Raw genomic sequence first — 14,610 nt, 5'->3', positions numbered from 1 at the left:
AGAAACCTGAGTGAAAGGTCCTGACCACATGTAAGAATGGGGTGGTGGTAGCAGTGTGTTTGGGCGGCATTCTCCTTTTCTAAACTGAGTCACCTTCCAATCCCAGGCACCTGTTGCCAGGAGGAAGGAAACTGTGCCAAGTGTTGCCAGATATAATTTAAAAGAGCTAGAAATTGCAATTTTGGGGGTGAAATATGTTGATTTAAATATATTAGTGAGAAACTAATATTAAAAAAAATAAGGCTGGGCGCAGTGGCTCATGCCTGTAATCCCAGCACTTTGGGAGGCCAAGGTGGGCAGATCACAAGATCAGGAGATCGAGACCATCCTGGCTAATACGGTGAAACCCCGTCTCTACTAAAACTTCAAAAAAAATTAGCTGGGCCTGGTAGTGGGCGCCTGTAGTCCCAGCTACTCGGGAAGTTGAGGCAGGAGAATGGCGTGAACCCGGGAGGCGGAGTTTGCAGTGAGCCGAGATCGCGCCACTGCACTCCAGCCTGGGTGACAGACCGAGACTCCGTCTCAAAAAAAAAAAAAAAAAAAGCCAAACAAATCATTTTCGTAGGACAAACTCATCCATCCTGTGGGCTGCTGGAATGCAATCTCAGTTTAATAAGGCTTTAATATTGCTTCAGGGTCTTCCTAATCTGAACCCATCCACCTCTCTGAGCACCCACCTCCCACCCACCCAGCTCTATAGACACAGTAGAGCTTTCCACCCTCACATACGAAGTAGATACTTCCAGACCTACACACCCAGACCACTTCCTAGTGCCTGGAATCCTGATCCCCATCTTAATGGCTTCTTTGTCCTGGACTCACCTAAATATCACCTCCCTTAGAAGGCACCGTCCACTGCTTCCTGAAGGAGGAATTGCTCCTTCTCTTGGCCCTGAAGCACACGAGGCCTCACCACCTGTCCTATAATGACTTGTCCCCCATATCCCTCTGGGGCTGCAAACTAGACAACAGAGACCAGGGCTTGGCCTTCTTTGCTTACGTGCACAAGGTTTTGTGGGAACATTTTTACTGTGCTTTCAAAATGTTCGTGTGCAAAGTGCAAAACCCTTCTGGATTTGATTCACAATTCAGAATATTAGTTTAAAATTTCTCCCATTTCCTGACAATTTGAAAGTAACTAAAAGTCGACCACTTAAAACTTCAATTACCATCACCTTCCCATAAAGAAAAACAGCGGCCCAGTTTTATGGGGTGTATTCTATGAGATGAACTGGCCTACCCTTTGTCTTTCTTTGATTTTTTGTAGATGTGGCCTTTTCAACATCTGCTTGATCAGTTGTAGGTTGATCTTCTTGTTCTTCCACATTTAAATTTGAAATTGTGAGAACAATTTCATCACTTCTTTCATCTCCTGACATTGTTTCCACAAAAAAGAGCTGTTCCTTTGTTCTTTCAGCCAATCTTTCAGTCAACAACTGGTTCTTCTCCTGCCCTTCCTGGAGCTAATAAACAACAATAAATATTCAAACAAATATGATACTATTAATTTCAATATAATTAGATTTTTGCCTGGATGAACCACAGAATACAAAAAGAAAAGCAAAAGTTGAAGATTATGCATCACAATGTTAATTATTTAGCATCGGGGTTGCGGCAGTGAAACTTAACACCTTTTTTTAAAAAACATAATGCACCTTACAGTATTCCAATTAGCACAACTTTTAAAACTTTTTAAAAAAAGAACATAAGAACTCTCAGGATTTTCCTGGGACGTATTTTTATTGCCTTTAATTTGCAACTGCAAAATACCTTGTCCAGACATAATATTGCATAAAAGCCGACTTCAATTTGTTCTTTTTCATGTAAGGCGTTGTTTATTAAAACCAGCTTTACCTTAATCAGTTCAGCACTTTCAGCCAGGCTCACCGCTAACTTACTGTCTTCACTGGCCACCATCACATTCTCCTCTAGAGTGTGGAACTGCAACACCTCCATCTCTTGCAGGGAGTACAGCTCTTGCTGGATACTAATGGCCACATACTGCTGCAGGCTCTGCCGGGGGCCTTCCTCAAGCCACAGCAACCCAGGGCCAGCCTGTTGCACCACCACCTGCACCCCTTCTTGCTGCTGTATGCTCAGCAAGCTCATATCCTGCAACTCCACAGCTTCAGAAGTGAAGTGCACTGTCTGCAGGGTCAAGATGTGCTTCTCACTCTCCTCCGAGGTGGCTGGCACCAGCTCCACTTCTTCCTCCAGGACGCTGTCCTGGAGGGCCCCAGAGGTACACGCGGCCTCCAACTCACTAGGGCTCCGATGGTCTTTCTCTCTGCACACTCCGTCTTTTTCCTCCTCCTTCAGGCCTTTTTCTGGCATCAACTCGAGTTCTTTGATTTTGGTGAATTGCTCAGAAAGGACAGAGATCTCAGTAGCTGCCATGATGATTTGGCCTGTTTGAGAAATAAGCGATTTTCATAGGGGAAGAAGTTGGGGGGGAAGATATAAGGAGGGATGGTGGGTGCTGGAGCCTAGCAAGCTTTGGAGTTGAAACAAGGTCTGGCCTCAAAAGGCTTTGGACCTAGAAGGGTCAGAACAATGCTGATCTGGCCTGGGTCTAGGAGGGGGTCGAGGCTAAGCAGGATTTAGGCTAAAGCAGGAGTTTGTACAAAACTCTAGAAACGAACAGGTTTGGGGCCAGCACACATCCTGTGCCTCGCAAGGTTCCACCTGAGCAGGCTCTGGACAGTGCATAGCATATCCTGGGCCTAGCAAGGTTAGGCCTGAGCAGGTCTGGTCAGTGAACATCCTGGGCCTAGCAAGGTTTGGGCCCAGCAGGCTCTCGGCCAGTGCACATCCTGGGCCTAGCAACTTTCAGGTCCAAGCAGGAACTGGGCCAGTGCACAACCTGGGCCTAGCCAGGTTTGGGCCCGAGCAGGCCCTGGGCCAGTGCACCTCCTGGGCCTAGCGAGGTTCGGGCTGGGCCTAGCGAGGTTCAGGCCCCGAGCAGGCATTCCCCTCGTGCATGGTTCTAGACATAGCACCCTCAGAGCAAGGCAGGCTTTGGGCCTAGTGGCCTCGAGCCCACCCAGACTTGGCCAAGCAGGTCTCGACGAGGCCAAGCACACCCCTTCGGAGGCCTTGCAGTGCCCCTGCTTTACCCTGCCCAACACGCCCCGCCCCGACCCTCCCGGGCAGCCCCTCAGCGTCTGCCGCCCGCCCTTGGGCCTTTCCGTCCAGCCCCTCCCTCCGCCCACACCCAGAACAGCCCATGCTCTTGGAGGAGAACAGGTGGGCTTGACCCTACCCAGGACTGGCCCCTCACCGCGGAAGGTGTGGCCGGAGTGCCCGGCCCACTCCGTCTGTGGCTTGTGGGCTCTGCCTCGTGCACCGCGTGCTGCAGCCCACAGCCCGCCGCCGCAGGGCTGGCGCGAGAGTGGAGGGTGGCAGTGCGCAGGCGCGGAGCGGAAAAGTGGGGGGGGCGCGAAGGGGGTGGAGCCAGGCGGGGTTGGGGGAGGGGTGGTGTACTTTGGGGGGAGGCGGAGCTGCGAGGGGGAGGGGAGTAGGGAGGGGGAGGACCCCGCAGGGGGCACCGATGGACCGGGGGGGTGGATGAGGAGGGGAGGAGGGTCCCACATAGGGAACTGGGAGACCTTGGTGGGCAGTGGATAAGAAGGGGAGGAGAGCCTGTGGTGCTGGAAAACCTGGGAGGGGGGCGCCTAAGGAGGAGCGTCCTGCAGGGGGCACGGAAATACCTCGGGGTTGAGGTGGATGCGGAAGGGAGGAGGGCCCCGCAGGGGGTGCTGGGAGACCTGGGGGGGGAACTAAGGAGGGCACGAGGGCCCCGCAGGGGGTGCTGGGAGACCAGGTAGGGAGCTAAGGAGGGCACGAGGGCCTGCAGGGGGCCTGGGAGACCTGAGGAGGAATGGATAAGGAGGGGAGGAGGGCCAGCAGGAGGCACTAAGATCCGGGGTGGGATGGGGGGAGAGGTAGAATGAGGAGGGGAGGAGAGCCCTGCAGTGGGGCTGGGACACCTGGTTGGGGGGTAATGGATAAGGAAGGGAGGAGGGCCAGTAGGAGGCACTGAGATACTGGGGGGAAGGGTGGAATGAGGAGGGGAGGAGAGCCCTGCAGGGGGCGCTGGGAGACCTTGTGGGGGAATGGATAAGGAGGGGAGGAGGGCCAGCAGGAGGCACTGGGATACTGGGGGGAGGGGTGGAAATGAGGAGGGGAGGAGAGGCCTGCAGCGGGGCTGAGAGACCTGAGGAAGTGGTAATGGATAAGGAGGAGGGCCCGCGGGGGTTCTTGAGAGACCTGGGGGATGAATAGGAGGGGACCAGGGGAGGAGGGTTTGCAGGGGGCGCTGGGAGACCTGGGGGAGGGGAATGGATAAGGAGGGGAGGAAGGCCTGCAGGAGGCACTGAGATACTGGGGGGAGGGGTGGAATGAAGAGGGGAGGAGAGCCCCGCAGGGGACGCTGGGAGACCTGAGGAGGGGGTAATGGATAAGGAGAAGAGGAGGGTCTGCAGGGGGCCCTGGGAGCCCTGCGGGGGGTGGGGGAGGAAAGGATAAGGAGGGGAGGAGGGCCTGCAGGGGGCGCTGGGAGACCTGGGGGAGGGGAATGGATAAGGAGGGGAGGAAGGCCTGCAGGAGGCACTGAGATACTGGGGGGAGGGGTGGAATGAAGAGGGGAGGAGAGCCCTGCAGGGGGCGCTGGGGGACCTTGTGGAGGAATGGATAAGGAGAAGAGGAGGGTCTGCAGGGGGGGCTGGGAGACCTGAGGAGGGGGAAATGGATAATGAGGGGAGGAGGGCATGCAGGGGTTCTTGGGAGACCTGGGGGATGAATAGGAGGGGACCAGGGGAGGAGGGTCTGCAGGGGGCCCTGGAAGCCCCGTCCGGGCGGGGGGCGGGGAATGGATAAGGAGGGGGCGAGGGCCCGCAGGGGAGCGCTGGGAGACGTTGGGGGGGAATGGATAAGGAGTGGAGTGGGGCCTGCAAGGGGCGCTGGGAGACCTGGAGAGGAATGGATAAGGAGGGAGGAGGGCCTGCAGGGGGCGCTGGGAGACTTCGGCAGGGGTGGGGGGGAATGGAGAAGGAGGGAGGAGGGTCTGGAGGGGGTGCTGGGGAACCTGGGGGGGGTGGATACGGAGGGGAGGAGGGCCCGCAGGGGGCGCTGGGAGACCTGGGCGGGGCGGGGGTAGGGAATGGATAAGGAGGGCAGGAGGGCCCTGCAGGGGGCGCTGGCAGATCTGGAGTGGGGGGAGGATAAGGAGGGGAAGTGGGAGAGGAGGGGGAACGGGGTGCCTAGAGACTTGGGTGGGAAATGGACGTAGAGGAGAGTGGGCCGGGAGAGACCTTACAAGGATTCCAAGAGATGGGTTGGGGTGGGCTGGACAGGGCAGGAGTGGAGGGTGAGGAGGGCCTTCTATGAGCTACGGAGACCTGAGCAGGGGCTAGGTGGGGGCTGGGAATGTGCAGGATGATGGAGATTGACAGGGACCCCAGAGGTGGGGGTCGGGAAATGGGGATGGAAATAAATGGAAAAAAAGAGGCTTCGTGGTGGGAAAGGGGAGGAACTCCGAGGGCTCCGGGGCACGGCGGTGTGCAGAGTTGCCGAATCCTGAGTACCCTTGAGGGAGCAGAGGGAGCTCGAGGAACGAGGAAGAGAGGGGACGACGAGGGCAAAAAAGGGAGAACGTAGGCAGGTGTGGAGGAGGACGACCGTCCGAGGGAGAAGACGGGGTTGTTGGGCAGAGAAAGGGCAGGAATGTGGGGGCTGGAAAGGGAGAGGAGGCAGCAGATGGAGCAGGGGTGCTTCGGAATTCACACGTAGTACCCAGGAGCTCACTTAGGGCAGGTGGGAGGGTGGGGGATGTGGAGGGGCGGCAACACTGAACGGGCTGAAGCCCACTGAACTGTTCACTCTAAAGTGGTTCATTTTGTTATGTGTGTTTTCACTTCAATCAATTACTTTTAATGGAAATTCATCATATCGATGGTCTCCAGAAGAAGTTGAGTTGACACCTGCAACCAGATTTTTAAAATGCAAATTTGGAGCCAACGAGTAAATGAAGTAATTTGTACCTCACTGATTTCTTTTAAGGCACAGCTTACAACGTTCCAGGAAACTGTTCTTACTTGTTTTCACTTTTGTTTCAAAATCTTAATGGCATTTTGTTTGCAGATTGTGAATAAATATTTGTATGCTGCAAAAAGCAAATCCAAAACCAACAGCTCAAAGGAGAAAGTGTGGCAAACAGGAGATTGGAGATTGGTCCCCAAAACTCCTGGAGTGACGAAAATTGACCTGGATAAAGAAATGACTTTCTCTTGGCCTTCTTTTGTTTAAACATACCCTCCAATCCCAGGGATGGATTTCCCTCCCATCCATAGCCAGAGAACTTTCTGTATCCATCAAAGTGCTTTCTATATGTTTGCCCACTTTCCAGAGCTCCCTCTTTGTCATTCGCAAATAATATATAATCAAATATTATTTTTATTTTCAATAGTATAAAAATAGAATTAAATTCAGCTTTGAAAGACACCCATGTACCAGTGGTAATGCATTTGCCAGTGACTTTCTTGGCTCCCTAGTTTCTGCGTGGTGTCTGGGGTTTCTGTCACAGTATATGTACTATACAAAGAAAATAAATATTTGAAGGTCACTGGGAAAATAGTGTGCTATAATGACTTATTTTAAATAATTTAAATTAGTTTTTTTGCTTGAGCAATCAGCACCTATTTAGTGCCTTCTTGGGTAATTTTGCATGATGACTGTGACACTGATGCTGCTAGGAAGTTTTTCAGAGTTTGTATTATAGAATCATGTTTAGAAAATTTCAAATACAAATTTAAAAGTCATTTTTTAAAAGGAGATATAAAGCCAGTGGGAGGCGGGATAGAGAAAGGGGAAACTGAGTTAGATTTGAAGGGGACAAAGGGACTTAAAAAGAGAAAGAGATGGAAGGGGAGGGATGAAGAGGAGGAGAGAGGGCCAAGCAGGCAGGGGAGACAGGCCTGCAGCTGCTAAACTTTGCTCCTTCCCTGCATTCTTGTATAATATTTGCGGGGAGGCACTCCAAGCCAGACCTGCTGGATTTCCTGCTCATAGGCCTGTGTGGCCCAGGAAACTGTTTAGAAAAGTAGGAGGTAGAATCCTATTTGTACCCTGAGTGTGTGGAGCAGTTTCGACCGGGTAAACCTCCTATCTCTGTTTTTTAGGGGGTCAAGATAGACTGCAAGGCAAGGTGTTTGCATTTAGTCTCACTAAAAAGAACAGTGGACTCCTGGGCCCACACCCTCCTTGTCAAGTCTCAGTTCCTCAGATGGGCTTCAGTTCCCCCTTTAACCAATGCCGTGCACCTGTCCAGCCTTTTCATCTACAGAGTTCTGTCTCTGTTCCATCCAGACCCATCTCCTCCTTATCCCCAGGGGCTGTGCTGGAAGTGGATGTAAGGGGACAGAGTGTGTCTTGTTCCTTGCATCCAAAACCTGCTGAGACCCAGGCCCTCTCATAGCAAATGCCGTTTGGTCTCTTACAGATGCCCAGGTGTGGTGACGGGCCAGCCATGGGTTCCCCCAGTGCCTGCTGTGGAGCTCGGTCACTTGCCTCCTCCAGGTGATAATGCTATTTATTATGCCTTTTGTGCCTGATGTTTGGGGATTTCCATGTAGTGGACAGGTGAGCTTTGCTCTCCCAGCTGCCAGCTGGCTGTAGCGCATGTATTTTGCAGGTGGTATTGCTTTGTGGCGGGTCCACACTATCAGTTTATCAGGCAATGTGCTCAAAGGAAAGGAAGGCCTTGCCAAGTATGTGGCACAGGTAGGGGCTATACACACATTACTGTGTCCCCCCAAATTCATACGAAGTCCCAACCCCCAGTGCCTGGGGGTACAAAATGTCACAATATTTAGAGGTAGGAGCTTTAAAGAGGTAATTGAGTTTGAACAAAGGCCTTTGGGGGCCGTAGGGGTGGGGGAGAACTAAGCCACCTAACTGTATTAGGGCCTCCAAAGCGGTGATTATTGAAATGATGGCGAGAGGATGGGGCCCCAGTGCTACCTAGCTGAGGTCCTTATAAGAAAAGACACCAGGGAAGTACACACACACAGGAAAGGCTGCGTGAGAGCAGCAAGAAGATGGCTTTATGCAAGTCAAGAACGGGGCCTCGGGAGAACCAAACTTGCCAACACCTTGCTCTTGTACTTCCAGCCTCCAGAACTATGAGAAATAAACGTCTGTTTTCTTAACCATTTAGTCTGTGGTGTTTTGTTAGAGCAGCTCTAGCACACCAGTGCAGGTACACACCAGGACAGGCTCACATCAGTGCAGGCTCACACCAGGACAGGCTCACACCAATGTAGGTACACACCAGGATAGGCTCACACCAGTGCAGGCACACACCAGGACAGGCTCACACCAGTGCAGGCACACACCAGGATAGGCTCACACCAGTGCAGGCACACACCACGATAGGCTCACACCAGTGCAGGCACACACCACGATAGGCTCACACCAGTGCAGGCACACACCAGGATAGGCTCACACCAGTGCAGGCACACACCAGGATAGGCTCACACCAGTGCAGGCACACACCACGATAGGCTCACACCAGTGCAGGCACACACCAGGATAGGCTCACACCAGTGCAGGCTCACACCAGTGCAGGCACACACCAGGATAGGGTCACACCAGGATAGGCTTACACCAGTGCAGGCACACATCAATGCAGGCACACACCAGTGCAGGCACACACCAGGATAGGCTCACACCAGTGCAGGCACACACCAGGATAGGCTTACACCAGTGCAGGCACACATCAATGCAGGCACACACCAGTGCAGGCACACACCAGGATAAGCTCACACCAGTGCAGGCACACACCAGGATAGGCTTACACCAGTGCAGGCTCACGTCAGTGCAGGCTCGCACCAATGCAGGTTCACACCACGCAAATGGGACCGAGTATGGGAGGCTGTGCTACTACGTGGCTGCTGAAAGCAAATGTTGGAACATGTTCCCCTTAGACAACCCTTTGGGCTAAGAATTATCCCCAGTGTGTGTACCTGACTGGGTGGGCCTGGAGACAGATGAGCTCTAGAGCATTATGTGGAACTGCCATAGTTTCAAATAGAGATGGACAAATCAGAAATGTAAAAATATTTTGAAAAAAATTCTATGAGGCAGCAGTGGACGAGACAGGCCATTGAGTACTGTCATTGTCTTTAAAAAATTCCGTGTTCACTGGTTTCAAAGTAAGTGTCTTGAGGTTTATTACTTAGTTGTTCCCTGGCTCCCCTAAGTTGACTGTAAAATCTTTATGAGGCACTTGGTAGGCACATAAGTATTTGAAGTACCCAAGGGATAAAACAACTCGATAATGAAATGGTGAGTGAAGGCTGGAATTGCCCTAAAGTCTGGGTAGGAAGGGGGCCTCCAGCTGAGTATGCCAAGCATGTAACATGTGTTATCTCTCAAATCTTCCAGAAAGCCCTGTGAGGGGGGCAGTATCATAATACCCTTTTCACAGAGAAAGAAATAGAAAGGTTAAGAAACTTGCTCAAGGCCAGGCATGGTGGCTCACACCTGCAATCCCAGTGCTTTGGGAGGCTGAGGCCAGAGGATCTCTCGAGGACAAGAGTTTGAGACCAGCCTGGGCAACATAGCGAGACCCTGTCTCTACAAAAACAAAAACGAACAAACAAAAAAAGTAAAAAATAAAAGCTTGCTCAAGTGGTGGAAACAGTGATTCAGAGATCTTTGTCTTAAATACTTTATAATTTGCTATTTATTATGCTTCTTATTAATTTCCACATGGGAAATTATATATATGTATATATTTTTAAATGTATATTATATATACTTATATATTAAATACATATTTCTACATATGTTCCCCATATATGTACTATGTAATATATATGGTAACAAAGCCCAACATGGGTAGGGATCTTTGTGAGTTTTATTAACTGTTGAATCCAAAGTGCCTGGGACAGGATCCTTGACAACAATTTGTGAAATAACTGAGTATTGGAGTCCGTTGGCCTTTGCCCACTCTTTTTTACAGCCTCTCTGGCATACATGAAGGGTGAATCTGGGTTTTTTATCCCACAGCCTTACACAAGTAAATGTCATGATGAGTTTTCTCTTGTTGTTCTGCAGTGATATTTGCCTGGACAATTTAATGATGTCTCTGACCTCTTCATTTTAAGAAACCTTTCAAGAACTTTTTACTTCATTCGACGGTTGTCTATTCATGCCATAGGTATTTATAATGAACTGTGATATCTATATTGTGGAGAAACGGGGTGCTCAGAAGGCTTTTCTTTTCTTTTTCTTTTTCTTTTCTTTTTTTTTTTGAAAGGGAGTCTCGCTCTGTTGCCCAGGCTGGAGTGCAGTGGCATGATCTTGGCTTACTGCAACCTCCACCTCCTGGTTTCAAGTGATTCTCCTGCCTCAGCTTCCCAAGTAACTGGGATTACAGATGCATGCCACCATGCCCAGGTAATTTTTGTATTTTTAGTAGAGACGTGGGGTCTCATCATTTTGGCCAGGCTGGTCTTGAACTCCTGACCTCAAGTGATCTACCCACCTCAGCCTCCCAAAGTGCTGGAATTACAGGCATGAACCACCGCACCCGGCCCAGAAGTCTTTTCTGAAATGTAATCTGGTGCCCAGAATTTTCAGCTTTGACACTTTATGTGTCGGTTCCCCTAGATATACTATGGACCTGCATTAAGGCAAAGAGAATTTAACACATAACAGGCCAGGAAATAGGTTTTAGTGTTAAGATATATTAGTACTGCCTCAACTGCATGTGTTAGTATAAACAGCTCAATTCTCAGGAAAAACAGCTGGAAGTGGGTTGCTACCTTGTCAAATGGCAGAACTAGAGGGTAGACACCAAGTTTTTCTTCTGCACGGTTGATTCTCCTGTATTTATTTATCACTCACTCTGAAGCCTGACCAGCAGCTCAAATGTAAACTATTATTTCATCCACGCTTACGTGGTATCTGGCTCCTCTAAGTGTTATAAAGATAATTTGTACCACAAAAGTACATAAACAAGTTTAGCTCTCTTTCACCTGATTTCAACCAATGATGGCAAAGGAGTGTCCATTTCAGAACATGTCAGTTAACCTGTTGGGCAAATGTTGTTTATATACAGAGCACTATACTTTGAACTTTGATATGAACACAGAGAGGGTGTACCCTTACTGAACAAGCATTTCAGCTTTGCTCATGGAATTGGCCACAGATGTGAGCAGTTTTGGGACACATGAGGCCCAAGAGAGAATTTTTAAGATTGTTTGTAATTTTGTGAAGAGGAAGAGGTGGAGTAAAGAACGGTTATGTACAAGTGTGCCAGGTGTTCTGGAACCTTCCAGAACTTTATCATTAAAACCTCTTCCTTCTCCTACTTATTCATGAAGAAGCATTTGGTAAATAAGCAAATAAAAGCTTTATAAACTTCCTACCTTCCCTCCTTGGATTGCAGGTGTGAGCCACCCTGCCTGGCCTTGAGCAAGCTTCTTAACCTTTCTATTTCTTTCTCCGTGAAAAGAGGATTATGATACTGCCCCCCATAGGACTTTCTGGAATATTTGAGAAGTAACTCATGTCATGTGCTTAGTATACTCAACTGGAGGTCTCCTTCCTGCCCACATTAAATGGGTTCTTTTTTTTTTTTTTTTTTTTTTTGAGACGGAGTCTTGGTCTGTCGCCCGCGCTGGAGTGCAGTGGCCGGATCTCAGCTCACTGCAAACTCCGCCTCCTGGGTTTACGCCATTCTCCTGCCTCAGCCTCCCGAGTAGCTGGGACTACAGGCGCCCGCCACCTCGCCCGGCTAGTTTTTTGTATTTTTTAGTAGAGACGGGGTTTCACTGTGTTAGCCAGGATGGTCTTGATCTCCTGACCTCGTGATCCGCCCGTCTCGGCCTCCCAAAGTGCTGGGATTACAGGCTTGAGCCACCACGCCCGGCTAAATGGGTTCTTAAAGCGAGCATCTTGGGGGAGAAGAATCTGGAAAGTGCATTTTAACCCACAAATGGTCATTTGGGTGGTGGATGGCGAAGGCACTGATGTGAAGGACGACTTTTTCTCTCTTGCATAATTGCTTTAAAAAGTACACATTAATAGTACAAAGAGAAAGGTAAGAATCTTGAGGTGGGAAGATTATCCTGGATTCTTCAGGTGGGCCTAATGTCATTCCAAGGGTTGATAAAAGGGAGGCAGGAGAATCCGAGTCAGAAGGAGATGTGAAAAGGAAGCAGAGAGACAGAGATTGGAAGATCAGAGGCTGCTGGCTTTGAGATGAGGAAGGGGCCACAAGCCAAGGAATGGTGGTGGCCTCTAGAAGCTGGAAAAGGCAAAGAAAGAGAGTTTCCCCTAGAGCCTCCAAAAGGGACACCACTCTGCTGACCCATTTTAGACTCCTGACCTCCAGGACTTTAAGCCACTCAGTCTGTGGTCATTTATTAGAGCAGCTGGGGGAAATTGGTACAGGAGTTTCCTGCGTCCAACATGCCCCACACCTCTGCTTCTCCCTCCTCATGGCTACCCCCTCATCTTGGTGCTGCTTTTGGTTTCTCCTCCTGGCTTCTCAAGAAGAGATGGGGGAACCCAGGCATAGCCCTTGGATCTTTTGTCTCCCTGCACTCTCCCTTGGGGATCTCATCCAGTTTCAATGTTTTCAGTGAACTGTGTATGCATGATGGCTTCCCCTCTCCAATGGGGACTGCTTCCCTGACTCCAGACCCTGGGACCCATCTGTCCCCCATCATCCCTGTCGAAGTGTCTAATGGGCAAATGTAACTTGTCCAAAGCAGAACATTTGCTCCCTCCACTGGAATGCTGTTTTACCTAGTCTTCCCATCGCAGCTAATGGGGATCCTTCTAGATGCACTGGCTGAACACCTTAGAGGTTCCTCTTTCTCTCACAGCTGAATCTATTCCATCAGCAAATGCATCTACCTCAAAAGGGTCTACAGAATCTGGCCACCTCTCCTTATCTCCAGGCCCCCACCCTGATCCATCTATCACGCCATCACTCCAAACCCCACCACTCCAAACACCACCACGCCCAACGCCACTACGCCCAGGAAGGACCCTTCCACGGTGCCCTTCTCTCAGACATCACAGTGGGTTACCCTATCTTCCACCTGCTCCCACCTCGTGGCCTCTTGCTGTTGCTCAGACACCCCACGCTTGCTGTCACCCCAGGGACTTTGCATTTGTTGTTCCCTCTGTGGGGATGCTCTTCCCCCCAGTAGCAATATTTGTTTTTTCACTTTCTGCAAGTCTTTGTTCAACTGCTCTGTCTCCGAGGTCTTCCCAGTCCTCCCTATTAAAAACTACAACCACAGGAGGATTGCTTGAGCCCAGGAGGTCAAGGCTACAGTGAGCTATGATTGTGTCACTGAACTCTGGTCTGGGCAACAGAATGAGACCCTGTCTCAAAAAATAAAAAAAAATTTAAAAATTGCAACCCCAGTTTTCCTTGTCTCCTTTATTTTCCCCAGGATTAAAAGTTGCTGGGGCCAGGCACAGTGGCTCACTTTTGTAATCCCAGCACTTTGGGAGGCTGAGGTGGGCAGATCACTTGAGCCCATGAGTTGACCATCCTGGGCAACATAGCAAAACTCCATCTCTACCAAAAAAAAAAAAAAAAAGCAAAAATTATCTGGGTGTAGTGACACATGCCTGTGTTCCAGTTACTTGGGAGGCTGATGTGGGAGAATGGCTTGAGCCCGGGAGGCAGAGGCTGCAGTGAACCGTGATGACATCACTGCATTCCAACCTGTGTGAAAGAGTAAGATCTTGTCTCAAAAAAAAAAAAAAAAAAAGGTTGCTGATATCTCCTCCAAAAAAATTGGGTGCTTGTGGTCTGCTATGGGTAAATGTAATTAAAATGTACAACGTGCCTGCCCTAGGACAAGGTGAGGGTTCTTTCTTCCGTGGTTCTCTCCTCAATACCAGATCAGTGCACAGCACATGCCAGCCAATCAACAGATGTCTGTTGAATGAATGAACATGAAAGTATAATTGTACAATAAGTTTACCTGGTTCTAAGAGCTGTGTATTCAAAATAAATTTGCAGTGGGTTTGGTTTATCTCTAAGATTAGTTGTCTATATTTAAGTTTAACATAATATGCACCTTAGCACTTCTTTAACAGCTCTATTTGTAGAAATTATAAAGGCTGCTTACTGTGATAAAACAATATAAAACAGAATCCCTAAACTGAAGCTGAAAATATATTCATGGTTTACCTTTCCTGCTCAAATTACCTCTGGCTTCTTCTTGATACAGGTTCCAAAATATATTTTCTCCAGAATTAAAATTCAGAATCATTGACCTAGACAGGGAAGCAACAATTTTCATTTGGAACAAGGGCTACATTTAGGTCAATAAGAGAACTCATGGGAAGAGACTGCTTTGTCTTCCATATGCTGAGGGGCTCCTCCTCAATTCTGGGTCTTCAGGGCTGCCCTGGGGAGAGGCTGACCAAGTATCTGCAAAGGGAAGGAAGGAAAGGACAGAGCATGTTGGCAGTGAACAAGCAGCCCACCGTGGGTCAGAGGGAGGCTGGAGAAGGCAGATAAAGCAGGACTCCCAAAGGGTGCGGCTCCAGCCAGAAACACACTCTCGGAGC

At 49.7% G+C, this 14,610-nt stretch overlaps 1 protein-coding gene across 3 annotated transcripts in view; it reads right to left on the bottom strand.

Moving 5' to 3' along the window:
- CTCFL (CCCTC-binding factor like) overlaps positions 1-2,877 on the bottom strand; it is a 30,267-nt gene extending 27,390 nt beyond the window's left edge. For all 3 annotated transcript variants that reach the window (XM_037982619.2, XM_073005620.1, XM_073005625.1), the window contains exons 1-2: positions 1,855-2,877; positions 1,241-1,463 (exon numbers count right to left, since the gene is read on the bottom strand). In XM_037982619.2, coding sequence (XP_037838547.1) covers positions 1,241-1,463; positions 1,855-2,397 — 766 coding nt within the window. In that variant the 5' untranslated portion in view covers positions 2,398-2,877. The remainder of the gene's footprint in view (positions 1-1,240; positions 1,464-1,854) is intronic.
- Between the last annotated feature and the right edge of the window lie 11,733 nt (positions 2,878-14,610).

This window comes from Chlorocebus sabaeus, chromosome 2 (assembly GCF_047675955.1).
Source record: "Chlorocebus sabaeus isolate Y175 chromosome 2, mChlSab1.0.hap1, whole genome shotgun sequence".
NCBI classification, from domain to species: Eukaryota; Metazoa; Chordata; class Mammalia; order Primates; family Cercopithecidae; genus Chlorocebus; species Chlorocebus sabaeus.
This window is presented reverse-complemented; position numbering and strand designations above follow the sequence as displayed.